The 17,772-nt window shown below is 38.1% G+C and overlaps 1 protein-coding gene across 1 annotated transcript; it reads right to left on the bottom strand.

Annotated features, from left to right (window-relative positions):
• Positions 1-13,775: 13,775 nt before the first annotated feature.
• LOC124924590 lies at positions 13,776-16,743 on the bottom strand. Its single transcript, XM_047464607.1, has 4 exons — positions 16,032-16,743; positions 15,445-15,964; positions 14,930-15,047; positions 13,776-14,513 (listed from the first exon to the last, which is right to left on the bottom strand). The coding sequence occupies exons 1-4, from the start codon at positions 16,741-16,743 to the stop codon at positions 13,776-13,778; spliced, it is 2,088 nt and encodes a 695-aa protein (XP_047320563.1).
• Between the last annotated feature and the right edge of the window lie 1,029 nt (positions 16,744-17,772).

The following is a 17,772-nucleotide window of genomic DNA, read 5'->3' as shown; positions in this document are numbered from 1 at the left end:
AAGCGTTTTCTCGGAGTCCGCCGGTTTCTTTGAACTCTTCTTCGCAGCTACCTTCTTCCTCCTCTTCGGTTCTGGTGGAGCTTCTGCCTCAACCGCTTTTCTTGACGGTTTCTTCTGTCTTGTTTCTTCTTCAACTGGAACCGATGAGCTAGCTCCCTTAGATGATTTAGTCTTTGAGGATTTAGGCTTGATCGTCTTCTCCGGTCTTTCTGCCATTGACTCAGAGTCAAGAATGTTGGAGATCGGAAGCGGTATGCCTTCACCTAGTTCCACATTAAGGAACTCAAGAATTTTGACGATTTGCATAGCATAGGCCTGCACCCGGCCATCTTTCTTAATCACCATTTGACAAAACTCTTCGTATATAACGTATCCCCAGTCCACCTTGTCTCCGCGAACAATGGCTAACAACATTCTGAGCTTAAACTTTGTGAGGTTATCGAAGTTACCTCCCTTTCCTTGGAGTGATTTGGCGATGACGGTCACTAACCATCTGTATTCCGGTTTTAGCTTGATCTTCCGGCTGTTGTGGATCACCAGATCCTGACCTGAGAAAGATACAACCAACCGGGCAGCATTTGATTCTGCTTCGGTTAAGTCGAACTTTAGGTCTGAACCTGTGTTGGGCAGACCAAGGGCTTCCGCAAAGATTTCTTCAGTGATGAGGACGGCCTTCCCGTTGACAGTAGCCGAGATCTTTCTCTTCAACAGTGTCGCCGTCGCTAAGAACTCCGTCACCGCCGCCGGATAAATGGTGAACGGACCAGAAAGGAACTTCTCCAACCCAGATTCTCGTAGAAGTTGAAGAACAGCCTTGTTCTTGTAGTCAGCATGCTCGTCAATATCTGCGAAATCAACCTGCAACATCGATTGAAATGGAGCTTTTCCTAGATCCATGATAGAATTTGAGAGAAGAAGATGATCGGAGAGAGGAGATCTTTGAAGTTCTGGAAATTTTAGAGAGAGAAAGCACGTGTGTTGAATGGGCTGATTTGAGTTTATATAGATGGCGGTTCCAAGCGGTTTTGAAGATGAACCGTCAGTTTAGTGTTTTTGGCGCCAACTTTCCCTCCAAAAGTTACTGCCGTAACTTTCGGCGGTAAAAGCGGAAATTCGATGGGCGGTAAATTTTGAGAGGTAAAACCATGGGCGGTTAAGATTTTTCAAATTTTCATCTTTGCTCGAAGTTCCGGTTTCTTTTGAAGTCTTGTTAACCGGAGATAGTTAAGTTAACTTTAAGTTTTTTGTATAAGTTTGAAAAAAAAACCGGAAAGGAATAATGAAAATGAAAAAGCCGGAGACTTTTTAAGATTAACTATTTCATTAGAAATGATATTCGATGTTGAGCGGTTTTGGTCGTACAGCAAAATGACCAAGAACCGGAAAGTAGAAGTAAAGAGAAAGAAAGATTTAATCTTCGGTGAACCATCCTCCTTCCACCATCCTTTCATACCATTTTTCAAGGGTGTTTTCAGGTGATCGTTCCTCAATCCTTGATATCCACCTGTGCATCATGATCATGGTGAAAGTGTTGGATGGTCCAACCGGAACACCGGTTCCAAGGTTGCGACGCTTGGACATCAGAAACCGGGTGATCTGAGGAGCGTAGCTGATCCTTCCTCTTTTACCGGTCATAAGCTGCTTCAGCTTATTGAAGAGATAGGACGCCCAGTTGATGGAGGAGTTGCGAATGATTGCTATCATAATGTCGAATGCCTCCCGGCTGTAGTTCTGGTTAGGCATTCGGCCTATGATAGACCTTTGAACCAAGTCATGCAGGACTTGGTAGTGAGGAGCAAGTGTATCTTTCTTCCCAAAGTCCTTAATCGGAGCGTTGGAGGAGGAAAAGATCTGGAAGAAGTCTTCCTTAACCGGCAGGAATGGCGTCGGGAAGTCAGAAAAACCTTCGGTCGGAAGGTGAAAGTAGGTGGCGAATTCTTCCTCGGTAAACTGGAGGAATTGGCCGTCGATGATGGTGCGGATGCTGCCGTCATCCAGAATATGACCATTGTTAAAGAATTCATACACCTCCTCTTCGAGGATGGTGTCCGAACCCTTGAGAAATCCTTTCAAACCAGAGTCTATGATATGCTGAAAAATGCATTCATAGTAGGCACTGTCCTTGATATCCTCAAAGTCGATGATAAGAGTGTTTCTTAGCTCGGCAGACATGGTGATGAGTAGTGAAGAGAAGTGTGAGAGAGTTCTTGAGCTTTTGAGTTTTAGAGAGAAGAATGCTTGAAGGCGTGTTTTTGAAAATGGAGGTTGGATCCCCTTTTATAGTCTGGAATGAATGAGAGCATTTAATGAGAGGATTTAAAAATCTAGCCGTTTTATGCTTAGTCATTAATGTTTTTGTGATTTTCCAAGAGAATAAAGGCAGGTCTTGTCAAATCAAGTCAGGCATGCTTTTTGATAATGAGAATTTATGTTTCCAAGAGTAAAATGATTTATTTTTGATACGACGCATTGAATGTTGTAGATTTTGACTTGGAAAGGAAAGAAATCCGATTCATTAATTGACGTACGAAACCGGTAGTACAGCAAAAGTACCGGTTTTGTAAAGAAAGGATAAAAGAAAAGAGGAAAGACATGTTTAGACATTTGATGACTCAGCCGCTTGAGCATTTGAAGCCTCAGCCGCTTGAATTCTTCTGGCTTTAAACGCTTCCCACCGGTCGATCATCTCTTGTACTCGTTCTTTGATGAGCACGTGCCTTGGGTGAAGAGTGACGAAGGCTCCGGAGTGGATCTCCAGACTTGCGCAGAAACCGCTCAGCTAAGGAGCGTAGCCGGTTTTGTTGGAGAGAATCATCTTCTTCAGGTTACTGAAGATGATCCAGGACCAGTTAACCGGTGTCCCAACCGTTACGGCGATCATCATCTCGAATACCCTTTGAGTGTAATAGTAACTTTTCTCTCTGCACAAGACAGATTTTCCCAGAATCTCGCAGAGAATCTGGTACTTGTGTGAAAGTTGACTCTTAGCACCCCAGGGTTTAACCGGGATGTTAGATCCAGAGAACCGGCGACACATTTCTTCCATTGTCACCGGAGAATAGGTTAGGTCGGTTACCCCTTCATTGGGTAAACCGCAGTATACAGCGAAATCCGTCTCGCTGAATAGGAATTTTTTACCGTAAACCTGTGCGACGAGTATATCTCGATGCACCTCTTTCACGGTTTCAAACAGTTCTTCGACTACAAGGTAGTCGATGATGAACCTGTTCTCAAGAAAACTTCTTAGCCCACTCCTTTCTATGGCTAAGAACATTTCCTTGACCTCATGATCCTCATATTGGTAGATTGATTCAAAATCTGCCAATAGGATTTTCTTGGCTAGGGGGTTGGTATTCATGTTTTTGAGAGAGAGAGGATTTTATCTTAAGAGTGATTCTTGTGAATAGTGAGCTTGTGATGTTTTTGAAAAGGATTAAGGATGGTTTATATAGCCCGGGGATTCGGCTTGGTCTTTAATGAGTTTAAGCATGCCTGATGATGTCATCAGCTATTTAATAGACTTAACTTGTTGAAGTAACTAATGGTTATTTCCATGGTAAATCTAATAATTACTAAGATAGCAATGATGAAAAAATATCTATTGACAAGATGTAAGTCTCCCTCTCTTGATGATGGACACATGTCGTCATCTCGATTGTGGTAGACTCGTTTTTAATTAATCACAGGCTTCATGTTTCAAAACATGCACGAAAACTCGGTCGGTCATCTCAGGTTAACCGGAAAAGTTCATTTCATCAGACCAGAGTGCATATGTACTGAGCGGTTTTCCATGACCGGTTTTAGTAGGATATTTCCGTTTATGAAAAATAGTTGATTGATATCAACAATTGTTCAACTTTTGACTTGTTTTATCCACTTCAACCTGGTTATTTCAACCGTATAGTAAACATACATTTGATTTGAAATAATGAGATAATCGGGCATAACTGGAGACTTCCTCCCGGTTAGCATATTTGATTTATTAATGGCCTATTTGAATATGGTTTGAGAAGCTTTAGCTTCTCCCTGAACACATATCCCGGTTTTATATATACGCATGCATTTTGATTATATCAATTGATTTAGATTAGTAAGACCCAAGATATTTCGAAAATGTGAGAACTTAGCTTCCTGTAGCGGTTTTGTGAAGATGTCGGCTACTTGTTGCTCGGTCGACACATATTCCAGCCGGATGTGTTTCTCCTGAACATGCTCTCGGATGAAATGATGTCGGATGTCGATATGTTTTGTTCTTGAGTGCAACACCGGATTATATGTGATCGCTATGGCGCTGGTGTTGTCATAGAATATTGGAGACTCTTTTGCTTCTATTCCGAAGTCCCTGAGTTGCTGTTGAATCCAGAGGAGTTGTGCACAGCAGCTTCCAGTCGCTAAGTACTCCGCCTCTGCGGTTGACGTTGCAACGGACGTTTGTTTCTTGCCGCTCCAAGTAACTAGCCGGTCACCCAGAAACTGACAGGTTCCACTTGTACTCTTTCTGTCGATTTTGCACCCCGCGTAATCGGCATCTGAGTAGCTTATTAGATTGAAGCTCGAGTCTTTTGGATACCAGAGTCCCACTTCTTTTGTTCCCTTCAGATATTTCAAGATTCTTTTAGCCGCCGTATAATGAGTTTGCTTTGGGTTTGCTTGGAACCTTCCGCACACTCCAACCGCAAACAGAATATCAGGTCGGCTTGCTGTGAGATACAACAGCGATCCGATCATTCCTCGATATGCTGTGATGTCAACGGCTTGACCATCTTCATCTTTGTCCAGCTTCACGGAAGGACTCATTGGTGTAGCCGCTTCGGCACATGTATCCATCCCAAATCTCTTCAGCAGTTCGGCTGTATACTTCGGTTGGCTTATAAAGATTCCGGCTTCCATCTGCTTAACCTGAAGTCCTAGAAAAAAGCTCATTTCCCCCATCATACTCATTTGAAATCTATCAGTCATCATTTTCGAAAATTTGTCACATAACTTTGGGTCGGTTGACCCGAATATGATATCATCAACATAAATTTGAACAAGTAAGATTTGCTCCTTTCTTTCAAATTTAAAGAGGGTTTTGTCTACTGAACCTATTGTAAATTTGTGATCAAATAGAAATTGAGTCAAAGTATCATACCAAGCTCTTGGAGCTTGTTTCAGACCGTAAAGAGCTTTATTCAGCCGGTAAACGTGATTTTCATGTTCTGGATTTTTAAAACCTGGAGGTTGATTAACATACACCTCTGCATTTACTTTACCGTTTAGAAAAGCGCTTTTAACATCCATTTGATAAACTTTGAACTTTTTGAAAGCTGCATATGCTAAAAATATTCTAATGGCCTCAAGTCTAGCTACAGGGGCGAATGATTCTTCAAAATCAATGCCTTCTTCCTGCTTATAGCCTTGAGCCACTAACCGGGCTTTGTTCCTCGTAACTAAACCGTCTTCATTGAGTTTATTTCTGAATACCCATCGTGTGCCTATAACCGGTTTGTTTTTCGGTCTAGGAACTAGGTACCAAACTTTATTTCTCTCAAACTCGTTTAATTCCTCTTGCATTGCCAAGATCCAATCTGGATCTGACAGTGCTTCATCCACTTTTTTCGGCTCAATTTGTGATATGAAAGCAGAGTTTCCATAGTGATCCAAATTTTGTTGCCTAGTTCGGACGGGTGAGGATATGTTACCTATTACTAGTTCAAGAGGATGATTTTTGTTCCTTCTGAGGTTAATCCGAGACGTGTCTACCAAGCTTTCGGCTGGCTGATCAAGGTTAGACTGATCGGTAGGTTGAACAGAGTCAGACCGACCGATTTCTTCAGTAGAAACTGAAGCGTCAACTTTCTGCGGTAAAGCAGCTTGATCAGGTTGAATTTCAACATCAACCGCTTGGTCCTTGACAAAGCGTCTAAAAACCGGAACCTCGTCTTCATCATCAGAATAGATATTGAAATTTTCCATTCTGTTGTGAAGGTCGAAGGGTAATGCAGTGTTTCGCTCAACCGATTCATCGAAAACAACGTGTGCGGTTTCTTCAACTGTTAAAGTTCTAGTATTGTATACTCTGTAGGCTTTACTAACAGCTGAATATCCCAACATTATTCCCTCATCGGATTTAGCATCAAAAGCGGTCAAGTACTTCTTGCCGTTGTTGTGAACAAAGCATTTACTACCAAAAATTCGAAAATACCGTATACTTGGAATTTTATCAAAATAAATTTCAAAAGGAGTTTTCGAAAACCGTTTAGTCACTAGAGATCGATTTTGTGTATAGCAGGCGGTGTTGATAGCTTCAGCCCAAAACTTTTGAGCGATACCCGAATCGGCTATCATTGACCTTGCGGCTTCCTTGAGAGTTCGGTTTCTTCTCTCAGCCAGGCCGTTTTGTTGAGGAGTTCTGGCACTAGACAACTCGTGCCTAATACCGGAATCATCAAGAAAAGTAGTTAAATTACTGTTAATAAACTCAGTTCCTCTATCACTTCTAATTTTGTTTACTCGAATAGATTTTTCATTTTGTATTCTCAAAATCAGTTTAATCAAGTTTGAAGTTGATTGATCTTTAGAAGCTAGGAAAGTAACCCAAGTAAATTTGGAGTAATCATCAACAACTACCATAGTATAATGCATGCCTCCTAAACTAGTTACTTTAACCGGACCGAACAAGTCCATATGCAACAGTTCTAAACATCTTTCAGATTGATAATTTCCTTTACTTTAAAGGATGATTTCACTTGTTTTCCCATTTGACATGCAGCGCATACTTTATCTTTTGAAAATTTAACATTTGGAAAACCGTGAACCAGTTCCTTGGAACAAATAAAGTTAATCGTTTTGAAATTCAAGTGATTTAACCGTTTATGCCAAAGCCAATTTGGATCATTTCCGGCTATCATACACACAGGTTTTTCGAAATCAGTTTTCCAGTTCACTTTGTAAATGTTTCCTATCCGGTTACCGGTTAACAAAGTGTCATCATTTTGATTTTTGACTAAACATGAGTTTTTATGAAATTCAACTTTGTAGCCCACATCACACATTTGGCTTATGCTTAGTAAATTAAAGCTTAGTTTTTCTACTAATAGCACATTATTTATGGATAGTTCACCATGGACAATCTTACCCTTGCCCACGGTTTTACCTTTTGAATTATCCCCGAATGTGATGAATGCTCCGGTTTCGTACTTGATGTCGGTCAGTAGCTCCTTGTTTCCGGTCATGTGCCTTGAGCATCCACTGTCCAAGTACCATTTAGAATTCTTTAATCGATTGCTCCTCCTAACCTGCAACAAACAATTATTTACACCTTTTTGGTACCCACATTTAGTTGGGTCCATGGTTGATTAGTCCCTTTGAGATCCAGACTTGAATTAGTCGGATCACTTTCCCGGTTATTGTTTTGATAATATTTGGCTTAACTTCTTGGCCGTTGCTCAAGAATGCCTTATGTGGTGATGGGCTTCTTTGATGTCGGTTTTTATTATTTTTATTTGGTTTCCGGTTGGCTTTCCTTCTCTCAGGATGAAGCCATTTTTCAGATTCGTTAGGACCTACATACTTAAGCGTTTCTTCCGGTTTTAGGTCATTTTCGGTTTGTGAACTTTTGACAAATTTTATAAATGGAAGATTGTTTTTCGTTAGTTTCATCCCGTTAGATTGTTTTGTTTCATTTTGTTTACTTGGATCATAACCGATACCATATCTACACTTCGGATGTCGTTTATAGTTACACATTTGTTTCACTGCTTGACGTGATCTCTCCCACGCAGCCGTGACGTACATTGCTCGTTCATCGATTTCCATTATCGGTTGAACTGTCTCCTCACTATCCGAGAATAGTTCATCCGGTTCATGTGTTTTGATCTCACATGTTTTATCGTTTTCATCATTTATTTGTTCGGTTTTAGGTTCTACAGGTGTTGGCATATACGCAGATATATTTCTGAACTCAGCAACCATTTGGTTGAGTACAGATACTAGATCTTCTTTAGTGAACTCATCAGAAGAGAAATCAAATACCTCTTCGTCGTTTGCCATGAAGCATGTTACTTTCTCTTCACCATCTTCATTGTCGGAATATGCCCACTCGCTTCCACCGTCGGATGCAATGAGAGCTTTTTGGATCTCCTTTCCTTCATCAGCATGTTGATCATCATTTCTTCGGTAGTCGTTTCGTTGGTTATTGTTGTTTCCCCGATAATTGTTTCCTTGATTATTGTTTCCTTGATACCGGTTGCCTTGATAATTATTCCCTTGATAATTATTTCCTTGATAATTTACTTGATAATTTCCTTCCGGTTTTCTATCGTCTCTTCTTGGTTTTTCTACACTCTGACCTGAAATGTCCAAAACCATCACAGTTATAGCATCTTTTGTTTGATTTATCTACATAGTTATAATTAAAATCATTATTAGATGGTGGCTGGCTCTTCTTCATGAATTTCCCGAATTTCTGGGCTAGCATCGCCATCACATCGTCGGTTATTTGATCAGTGTTTTTGACTGGAGCCGGTGCGGTTGATACTGGAGCCACCGGTTCCACCGATGTGACCAAAGCTCTTGTTGCGGTTGATGTAGATGCTTCATCTTCGATCCGAGATTTGATCTCGAATTCGTAGGCTTTCAAATCCTCAAACACATCATGCAACTTCATCAGCCCAAGGGTGATAGACTCCCTCATCACCATGGTCTTGATATCCCACGTGCTTGGCAGTGATCTTAGAGCTTTGATGATTACTTCTCGGTTGTCATACTTCTTTCCGAGTGTCTGAAGCTCGTTTACTACGCTGGTGAACCGATTGCTAAATTCCTTCATATTTTCTCCCAGTTTCATCCTTATGTTTTCATACTGCTGTGTAGCCACCAAGATTCTATTCTCCTTGGTTCTTTCGTTTCCCTCGTGGATCTGGATAATCGTTTCCCAGGCTTCCTTTGCATTTTCGCACTCTGATATTTTGTTCAAAGTGTTGTTATCTATAGCTTTGTAGATATGCCTCATGCAATGGTTGTCCAGGTTGCTTCTTCTCCGATCTTCACTCGTCCACTGGCTTTCCTCCTTGTTGATCTTGATCGGTCCTTCTTTCAGGACTCGGCTCATCTCATCATCTAACGTTATCAGATGTAGATACATCTGTTTCTTCCAACTGCTAAATGCTTCGCTGTTTAGCATTGGCGGCTTGTCGCTGTGGGTCATGTTTCCCACCATCTTTGGTTGCTTGAGTGCTAAGAACCTCGCTCTGATACCACCTATTAGGATCGGGGACACCCTTGGAGGACCGGGGTGTTTTCCGGTTTCAGGTAAGGGTGGCCGCTTACAACACACACAACTCTTTGGTGATAGTCCGGTTAGAGACTAAAACCTTTCTCAGCACTGCACAACCTGTCATAGACTCTTGAACCGGGTTCAAGGGCGGAAATGTCTGTTTCAGGTTGAAGCAACGAATGCGACTTTTAGATGATGTTCTAGGAAGGAGTCGGTTTAATGGAGGTGAGTGACCGGTTTTGGAAGTATGATTAGTTTGCGGTTTACGTTAAGAAAGCAGGAAATGAAAGCGAATGAAAGAGCACAAGACAAGGGATTTGTTTATGGATGTTCGGAGCAAACCCTCCTACGTCACCCCTTCTTCTCAGGTTATGAGAAGGATCTCCACTAACTCTTTAGAGTTACAATTACACTTCCGGTCGAGCCCAACTTCGCTACTCGCCGGTTACACCAAACTCACACTTTGATGTAATACAACAACTCAACAAAAACGCACACAAAGAACTTCCGGTTTTGAACACACCGGTTTTTGGAATATAACACTTTATCTCTCTAGAATTTAATGCTTTGATGATTTGTTTTCGTAATCCGTCACTTGCATTTAATGAAGACGATCCGTCTTCCTTTTATAGCTGAAAGTAGCCAACGGTTACTTTCTTCTCTCTCTTGCGGATTGGTTGATCATTGGCACGCCTATTTGCAGAAAGGTTGCTTGCACGCTTCAACTTCCTCAACACCTGGCATTCATGCAGGTGACTCTGAGCATATGATGACATCGCCGGTTTTCAGATTGATACACGTGTTAAGCATCCGCTTCCGGCTGTCAGCATCGGATCAGCAAAACATCATTGCTTTCCTCGCATGCTTCTGATCGGATCTGATCTTCTTTTATTCTTTCAAGACACGTTTCTTCCGTCATGGTACGTCACTCTTGAGATTTGAATCTTCTGACTTTTGATCTGTACTGTCCGGTTTCTGTGTCTTGTGCATTATGATCCGGTTGGAGTGTAATCTTTTGTTCTTCGTTAACCGGTTGCTTTGAGAAAGTGAGGTCGGTTCCTGTGATCTTTTAACTTGATCACTTGAGGCTGGTTTCTTTGAAGTAGTGGCAACCGGTTTTTGATGCCTCAACCGGTTCCGGTTTGTTAAGTACCTGCACATGAAGATTAATCTCTGTTTAGTTTATTTGGCCGGTTCAAAAATTAATCTACTTAATTTTTCTATCAATTTCTCCCTTTTTGATTATTTAGAATAAATATTCAAAAATTGTAATGTGTGGCCGGTTTTAAGAAAATTAACTTACTTAATTTTTCTATCATGGTCTTTGTGCACTTCTGATAATACTTTGGCTCATCAAATCTGGTTTTCATTTCGTTCTAGTCTTCAAGGGTAACATGTGGGAGGTTTTTTCATACCAGATTTTGCCCTAATAACAAAATTTCTTATCTTGGCACTACCCTTCCTCTTAAAAAGTTTATTCACGTCTGCCTCCTTAATGGGATCCCACTCAAATGTCTCATACAACAAGTTATATAAATTTGTTAAAGCCTTAAAACAATGAAAATTAATAACAGTAATACAACAAAACATACCGTGAATTGTTCCCACCAAACGTTCTTAATGTCTTCGGGAACTTGATTCCAATTCAAGTATGGCCCTCTCCAATAACCCGTAATTATCCTATGTATGTCTTTCAAAATATCCGGATAAAAGCTGCAAAAACATACTAGGGTTAAAAATGAAGTCATTTTATATATCTAAAGTACAATATACACATAACTTAAATGAATAAACTTACTTCTCTCCAACAATTTCTATGTAGGTCTTTGATGATTTGGAAAGATCATCTAGGTCTACATCCTCCCTTGAATCTTTTTCATCCTCATCTTCCATTTCAATATTTGAGGATGGCTGTGTTGGGTATGTATTGTCGAGGATGAGGGCACGATTGACCACAACATATGTTGTGTCAGGTTGAGTTTCTAATCCTTCAGAAGGGATTAATTGAAGATTTTGTTGAACTAAAGTTAAAGGCAATTTCTTTGGAGTAGACTTCTTATTTTGGTTGGATTTTTGGTTTTGGGGTTTTTGAGTTGAAGTCAGTTGTGCTTTTTATGGGGTTACATGTCGTTTGGGAGTAAGGGTTCTTGGGGGGGGGGGGGTACGAGTTGTTTAGGGGGTAAAGCTTGTTTGGGGGTAATGCCTTCTTTTTAGGAGACGGTTTTTTGGCTGCAGTTGGGGGTGGTTGTTTTGGGGTTGTTCGTCTTGAAGAGGGTTATTTTGTTTGGGGGATATTACCATTTTGGTACGTTTAAAAGTTGAAGCTTTCGTATTTGGAGCCTCTTTGTCCTTTTTTGTTTTTCTATCACCAATTTCATATTCACGTACATCTTAAAACAAGTAATAAGCTTCGTAAACACATAAATAATATTATTAACCAAACTATAACTTTATCAACCAAATCATACCCCGTCAGATTCTGTATATTCAGATTCAGTTAGATCCCGTTTTCTTTGAGATTTTTGTCTACTCATATTGTAAGATACCCTGTTCAACCAATATGAAATACAAAAGCAATTAGAACTCAAAGTTGAAGAAACTGCTGTTTTAAAAGTTAAATAAGATATTCAAACAACCTTAAACTATAACTTAATTCTATACTAACTAACATGTCAACACAAATAGATAACCTAAGAGCATCATATTAGACTTGAACTATAAACAATATCTATTATAAGCTATTTGAATTGCAGCATATTTCAAATAAGCAATAATCATCATATTTCAAATCACATTTATAAGTTATTTGCATTGCAGCATCATATTAGACTTGAACAGAACTTGGTTCATACACAAATGTAACATAACTTGGTTCATACACAAATGTAACAAAACTTTTAAGACAGCTCAATAGCAAGACATGAAGACATTAAACACATTTTAGAATGCATGCTCAATACAAACCTCCTAAGACACCTCAATAGACAGCAAGACAATCAAACATTAGAAAAAACTATTAAAGAAAATGAAATTGGGAAAACAGCCAACCATTAGGGAAAACAATCAATATAGAAGTCATAATAAATTACAATAAGAATATACAACATAGTAATCTCTATGAGAAATTTGTTGCTCCAAGTCCAACCATGGTTACTAGCTCATTTAGAAAAGTATACAGAAACATGTATCATCTATTAGAGTTAGACATTAAAGCTACATAAATATAAAACACATATTAAATCAACAAAATAACTCAATAATAGACAACAATAAACAGCAATAGACAACAAGAAATAAAGACATCCAATGAAGTACAGTAACCATTAGGGAAAACGAAATTAAGAAAAACATCCAATGAAGTACAGTTACCATTAGGGAAAATAAGAATAGTTACCTTGGAGATGGAGAAGACACTTGTTGAAAAATATCCAATGAAGTACAGTTACCTTGAAGATGGAGAATCGGGTATTAGAGAATGGGATTTGGGAGGCTAATGTAGGCTAGGGTTTGAAGAGACGACGATAGGAGGAGCGGGTTTGGATAGGCGACGAGGAGAGGCGGCGAGGGTAGGCGGCGGAGTTTGGCTTCAATTTGGGGAAGTTAGGGTTTATTGTGTGGGAGAGGGTTTACAGAGTGTTTGTAGAGAGAGAATGGAATGAGAGAAATGATAGAATGGGAGGGTGTGTTTGGCGTTTGGGGCTGTTTTGGCGCAAAATTAATATTTACGCGGTAGATTAAAAAATTTCTACTGTAGGTATCCGCAATAATCTTTGCATTAAACAATACATATTGCGGATTAATTTTGGACTAAAGAGTTCTGCAACTACCAATGCACTAAAGTGGAATATATCACTGAACTGCAATAGTTTTGGCAATAATATATATTGAAAGGCAATGCCGTTTTTAATGCAGATCCAATGGCATATTTGGTAATTATTTTTTAACTCTCGGGTAAAAAATGCATATTTAGATAACAACTATCTATGCATTAATTTCCATTTAGCGCAGAACTACAATAGTTTTAACAATAATATACATTGAAGGCCAATGCCATTTTTAATGCAGATCCAATGGCATATTTGGTAATTAATTTTTAGCTCTCGGGTAAAAAGTGCATATTTAGATAGCAACTATCTATGCATTAATTTCCATTTAGCGCAGAACTGCAATAGTTTTGACAATAATATATATTGAAGGACAATGTCATTTTTAATGCAGATCCAATGGCATATTTGGTAATTATTTTTCAGCTCTCGGATAAGAAATGCATATTAAGATAGCAACTATGAATGTATTAATTTTCATTTAGCGTTGAATTGCATATTGATGGACAATGCCATTTTTAATGCAGATTCAATGTAATTTTTAGTAATTATTCTTCTTATTTGCGAACAACAAAACCTGCGATGTTAAAATACTAGTTTTCATTTCATATAATGAGAATATTGAAGAATTTAACAAAACATATTAAGAAAAATCATCTGTAATTAAATCAGCATTAACATTTCAAACAACAAAATCAAAATATATCATCTCCTGATTGTTCTTCCCCTTCTAAATCTTCATCATCTCCATTTGTACTATTATTCGAATCGGTTTGTAGATGATCACTTTCCTCCGAAGCACTTTCAATCAATTCAGTTTCATCAAATCCATCTAACTCACCATGAATAACATTGGGATCACTCAAATCGTTCACATCATGTAAGGGAATATGAAGGGCAATATATAATTCTATGGTAGGATACTCTTGTTGATACACCACTTCATTTGTCCATATTTTCTCTATATTTTCTCTTACTTTTGTTTTGCAAACGGCCATCCATCCAGAATCACGATCATTCGTTGTGGTTGGATAGTTCGAATAGTAAACTTGTATAGCTAGTTGAGCAAGAACAAATGGGTCGTACTTAGTATATATATGTCTCATGTTCACGTCAATCAATCTATATGTTTCATTAACTCTAGTACCTCTAATAGGATCAAACCAAAAACATTTAAATAGAACCACATGTAAACATGGACCATAGTATTCTAATTCAATAATCTCCTCCAAAAGTCCATAGTAATCAGAATCATTTGCATGAACGCAAATACCACTATTCATGGTTGATTTATTAGATCCAAAATCACCAGCTCTCCACACATATCCATTAAAGAAATACGTTGAATATCTAGATGCTGGAGTCTTTGGACCAAATGATATGAAATATGTTAATTCTTTGTCAAGCTGATCCCTTCTTTGTTCTTGTAAAACCTTCAAAGTGAATTATTATAATGTTTAGATCGGAACCAAAATGAGACTTGACAACTTTAGTCATAATGAATATTGAAATCACCTTTGACCGGAAGCATGATGAGAATTGACAATCCGTTTCATTAGGATTTACTTCAGCATTCATACCACAAAATGTCCTTAAATAATAAAATAAAGTAAGTTATCAAATTCAAAATAAATAATTATGATATGATCGTTCAATACCTATAATATGGATCAACCTATGAACAATTTAGTAGGACATATGTGTGATCTACTAATGTTTCTTTGCTGGTCATGAATATCTTTGAACCACCATTTCCACGTCCTAGGTAATTGAAAACAGAAATTGGTTGTTGATTTTTGTTCAATGACCCTTCCGTGTTCCTTTGAGGTTGTCTATGTTTGCAATTTACATTCGATTCAAAATAATACGAAGCAAATGTTGATATTTCTTCAAGAATATAGGCATTGCATATAGATGTTTCAATTCTAGCCTTGCTTTTCATCTTATTCTTTACACTCTTTAGAAACCTAAATTAAAAAGGGTACAAATTATGAAGTATCATTATTTATTTTGTATAAAGATAATACAAAATATGTATGTACATAACTCTCGAAGGGATACATCCATCTGTATTGTACTGGACCTCCTATTTTTGCTTCATATGGTAAATGTATCAAAAGATGTTCCATTGAATCAAAATAAGATGGTGGAAAAATCTTCTCTAGGTTGCATACAATTACTGGAAATTGAGCTTGTAAGTTATCCTCTTTGTCTTGGCTCAATGTCGAACAATTAAGGTCATGCATGAAATTACTTAAATCAGTCAAGGTACCCTAAACGAATTTAGGTAATATTTTCCAGAATGTAATTGGCAATAACATTTCTAAAAAAACATGACAATCATGACTTTTGAATCCGATCAACCTAGATTCGGTTGTGTCAACACATCTTGACAAATTGGAAACATAACCATCTGGGAATTTCAACGTCTTCAGCCATTTACAAATTAAGATATTTTCTTCCCTCGTCAAAGTATAAGAAGCCTTCTTAGGCTTACGAGACAATGTATCAAGATCAACATGTAGCTCTAGACGATTGCAAACAAGAAACATATTCTTCCTAGCGTTAAGGTTGTCATTCGTCTTAGCCTTCACATTCATAATGGTATTTATAATATTTTCAAACACATTCTTTTCAATATGCATAAAATCCAAGTTGTGTCGAATTAGAAGTTTTGACCAATACGGAAGCTCCCAGAAGATACTTCTCTTAGTCCACTTGTGATGATCACTAAATCCATGAGGATAATCGTTGGGAGATTCACTTGCAAGCTTGTAATGTGAAAATTCAGACCATATTTCATTTCCATCTTTTATATGGGGATGAAGAGTTTTTTCCACCCGGTCTTTCATTTCTGTAAGGATGATCCGACGGCAAAAATTGTCTATGACAATCAAAATAACAAGCCTTCTGGCCATATTTTAATCGAAAAGATTTGGATGTTTTCATACATATTGGACAACCATCAAGTCCATGAGTACTCCAACCCGACAACATTCTATAAGCAGGAAAATCACTAATAGTCCACAACAACATTGCCTTCATGTTAAATGTTTCATCCCGGGAAACATCATAGGTAGGAACACCAACATTCCACAGCATTTGTAACTCTTCTATCAATGGTTGAAGAAAAATATCAATATTTCTTTGTGGACTTTTTGGTCCTGGAATAATTAGTGAAATAAACATATACGGTGACTTCATGCACATACCCGGTGGTAGATTGTAGGGTGTTAGAATTACTGGCCAGCATGAATATGATTTTCCAAACTGTCCGAAAGGAGCAAATCCATCTGAACAAAGGCCAAGTCGAACATTTCTTTGCTCGAGTGCAAATATTGGATAATGATGATCAAACCTCTTCAAAGCCTCTCCGTTAGAAGGATGACACATGATCCCAAGTTTGTTAACATGACCACCATGCCATGTCATGTGAGCGGCGGTCATATTCGATGCGTACAATCTTTGCAACATAGGAGCAAGTGGTAAATAAAATAGTTGTTTATGGGGCTTCGTCTTACGAGAATTGTCTTTGAATCTAGAAAGATTACAAAACCTGCATGATTGTTTATCAATATCTACTCCCCAATAAAGCATGCAACCATCACTACATACATCGATTCTAATCACGGGTAAACCCAAATCTTCAACCAATTTCTTCATGCTATAAAAACTATCCGGCATACAATTATTTTCTGGTAACATTGACCTAATGTAGTCCAGATTTTGATTTATAGCACACTCAGAAAAATTATTCTCGGATTTCATGTTAAGTTGTTTTACCGTAGCAGATAGTTAACTCTCACTTTGATGACCATGCCAGATTGGTTAATGTGCCGCGTTGAATGCAGTCCAAAACTTTTGAGATAAAATATGTCATAAAAAAGTGCAAAGTTTATAAAAACCAAATATCATATAACCAAAAATCATTCATAATCATAACTAAACGATTCATAACCAAACCATTCATAACCAAAAAATTCATAACATTCATAAAACAAAATAACCAAACCATTGTTCAAAATTATTCATAAAACAAAAAAAACCAAAAACCATTGTTCAAAATGTTAATACAAACCATTGACAAAAAGTAAAAGTTTATAAATTAAATACTTCTCCTTTTGTCTTCGGATTTTTGCCTTGCACCACAATGTTGATTAAGTCACTTTGTATCTGAAGTAAATCATTAACCTAGTATTATAATAAACAAATTAAAACCATAAGGGGTAAAACATATCAATATATAAATAGTATATTGTTACATTATCTTTTTATTCATCCCTTCGAAGACTCCGACCGTTTCTTTGATAAAACTGTCAATATTAGCCATCAATAAACTCATCTCCCTTTCCAATGTCTTTTTCTCGTTCGATCCGGTGGTGGTGTGTCTTTCAATTTCAGAGTGAAGTATATAGATTATTTCGAATGCTTCACCAAACAGCAATTGAGTAGCCTCCAACTCGGTTGGAGATTCGGTATTTGTGGTTGGGACCGGTATTGTTTCTGTCTCATCTGAGCAAGGAGTGGATGAGTTTGTCTTGTTTGAAACCATAATGAAATGAAGAAAGAAAAAAAGGTTTAGAGAGAGAAATGGGTTGAATAGATTTTTTGATAAAGTTATGGAAATATGTTGAAGAAATTGGGAGATGGAGAAGATGAAATGATGAAGAAGTATTAATGATGGCGTGTGAA

This window comes from Impatiens glandulifera, chromosome 2, assembly GCF_907164915.1.
Source record: "Impatiens glandulifera chromosome 2, dImpGla2.1, whole genome shotgun sequence".
NCBI lineage: Eukaryota > Viridiplantae > Streptophyta > Magnoliopsida > Ericales > Balsaminaceae > Impatiens > Impatiens glandulifera.
This window is presented reverse-complemented; position numbering and strand designations above follow the sequence as displayed.